The 2,076-nt window shown below is 51.3% G+C and overlaps 1 protein-coding gene across 1 annotated transcript; it reads left to right on the forward strand.

Moving 5' to 3' along the window:
- The first annotated feature begins 1,027 nt into the window (after positions 1–1,027).
- On the forward strand, positions 1,028–1,730 carry LOC119310245 (histone H2A). The gene has a single exon (XM_037586054.1). It carries the CDS (start codon positions 1,102–1,104, stop codon positions 1,579–1,581), a length of 480 nt encoding a protein of 159 aa, XP_037441951.1. The 5' UTR covers positions 1,028–1,101; the 3' UTR covers positions 1,582–1,730.
- Positions 1,731–2,076: the final 346 nt, after the last annotated feature.

Consider the following 2,076-nt stretch of genomic DNA (forward strand, 5'->3'; position numbering starts at 1 on the left):
TAATTTTTACTCAAAGATTTTTATGAGTTATTCAAAATAATAAGTCATTGTTTTAAAATTAATTTACAGAGTAGAGATACGTGAAGGTTGCTTTTTTCTCCCGTTGCAACGTACGGGCCTTTCTCTAGTAGTAAAATGTAAACTATATGTCACAAAAATTATATCTTTGAAAGCTCTTTCAAATACAAATCCAACAGTGTACTTTTTGTAGCACATATCCTATCTTTTATTAGTCATATGAATGATCAAAGGTTGGCTCAAAATACTAGGGAGCATACTAAACCCGGACGGAGGTAGTAGTATGAACTCTTCCATGCTATGTTTGAACTCCAGTGATTTATGATTACGAGCGAATTACTGATTTGAATATGCCGTATCGGTATGAAGGATCTATTCTGGTTAAGCGTCCGACATCCTGTAAAAATCGTTTCCGAAATACCGTAAATGAGTTTTGCGAATCTGCCAGAGATGCTATTAGCAAGTACTACTACACCCATGGGCTTTGCTACATCTACGTAAAAGGCAAACGTAATCTTATGTGAAAGCTGGTCTGGCAAGACACGATTGGATGAAGAACGACCCGGGCCCCACCCTGCGAAATCAGGGGGGCGAGAGAGAATTTGATTAAAGAAGGTTACGTAAGGTTAAGTAGATCATTACGTAGATGTAGGAGACCAGCTTTCACGTAAGATTACGTTTGCCTTTTACGTAGATGTAGCAAAGCCCCTACACCCACTCCCTAAGAAAAAACGAGTACACCCACTACCACGCGCCCACGCCGCGAAACTCACCGCTTTGATCGCCCCCCCTTCCCCAGATCTCACCCCCGGTAGGCGGGAAAACAGAGGCGGCAAATTCGCGGCCTCCGAAATCTCCTCGCACCTGATTGGTCCAACCGAGCCTCCCCAAACCGCATCGCGTCCGTCCAACCCCCTCCAGATCCCACCGCCGAACGCCCACGCCCCGCGGATTGACGGGCCCACCACGGGCCATCTGAAGCTCTAAATACCCGCGCCCCCTCCCCGGCACTCAACACCACAGCTCTCCGGCAGTCTGGCTCTCTCCATCCCAATCCCGACCTACCGTCCTCTCTCGCACGCCATGGACGCCACGGCCACCGGCGCCAAGGGGAAGAAGGGCGCGGCCGGGCGCAAGGCCGGCGGCCCCAGGAAGAAGTCGGTGACGCGGTCCGTGAAGGCCGGGCTCCAGTTCCCCGTCGGCCGCATCGGGCGCTACCTCAAGAAGGGCCGCTACGCCCAGCGCGTCGGCACCGGCGCCCCCGTCTACCTCGCCGCCGTCCTCGAGTACCTCGCCGCCGAGCTGCTGGAGCTCGCCGGGAACGCCGCGAAGGACAACAAGAAGAGCCGCATCATCCCCCGCCACCTGCTGCTCGCCGTCAGGAACGACGAGGAGCTCGGCAAGCTGCTGGCCGGCGTCACCATCGCGCACGGCGGCGTGATCCCCAATATCAACCCGGTGCTTCTCCCCAAGAAGACGGCGGAGAAGGAGGGCAAGGCGCCCAAGTCCCCCAAGAAGGCCGCCAAGTCGCCCAAGAAGGCCGCCACCCCGAAGAAGGCTTAAGAGAGATGCGATCTGTATCGTTTAGGCTGTGTGCTGTGTAGTGTTCATCTGAATAGCAGAGTGATGGTGTGTTCTGTCTAGCTGTTGATGTACCTTGTGTTGTTCATGTTCATGGAAGAAATTCAGAAATCTCTTTGAATTTCCAAATATGCTGCTGTGGCTTCGCCTTGTTGCACTGGAGATTTGAATCACTGTAGCGCGAATTGTTGCCTGTGTCGCCAAAATTGGTAAACGATCTTTTACAGACGGCAGTTCGGCTCATGCTTGTGGATTCAGTTTACTGTTCAATTATTTTCTCCGAGAAAGCAGTAAACTATGCACACAACCGGACAGTTAGCTGAATTTGGATCTAAAGGTAAAAAAAAACTTTCGATGAAATTCTGTTGGGATTTGAAAGTCCTGTCAATACTTGACATCGTGCGCTGTGCGGAAGCAAATAGCATCCACCACAACGAACGTTTCACGCCACAGAAGTCGTCTTGTCTCAGCTGGACT

The sequence above is a fragment of the Triticum dicoccoides genome, chromosome 5B (genome assembly GCF_002162155.2).
Source record: "Triticum dicoccoides isolate Atlit2015 ecotype Zavitan chromosome 5B, WEW_v2.0, whole genome shotgun sequence".
NCBI classification, from domain to species: Eukaryota; Viridiplantae; Streptophyta; class Magnoliopsida; order Poales; family Poaceae; genus Triticum; species Triticum dicoccoides.

What these genes read in the sequence shown, in the direction of transcription:
- LOC119310245 (XM_037586054.1), top strand. Translation starts at nt 1,102, where the DNA reads ATGGACGCCACGGCCACCGGCGCCAAGGGGAAGAAGGGCGCGGCCGGG.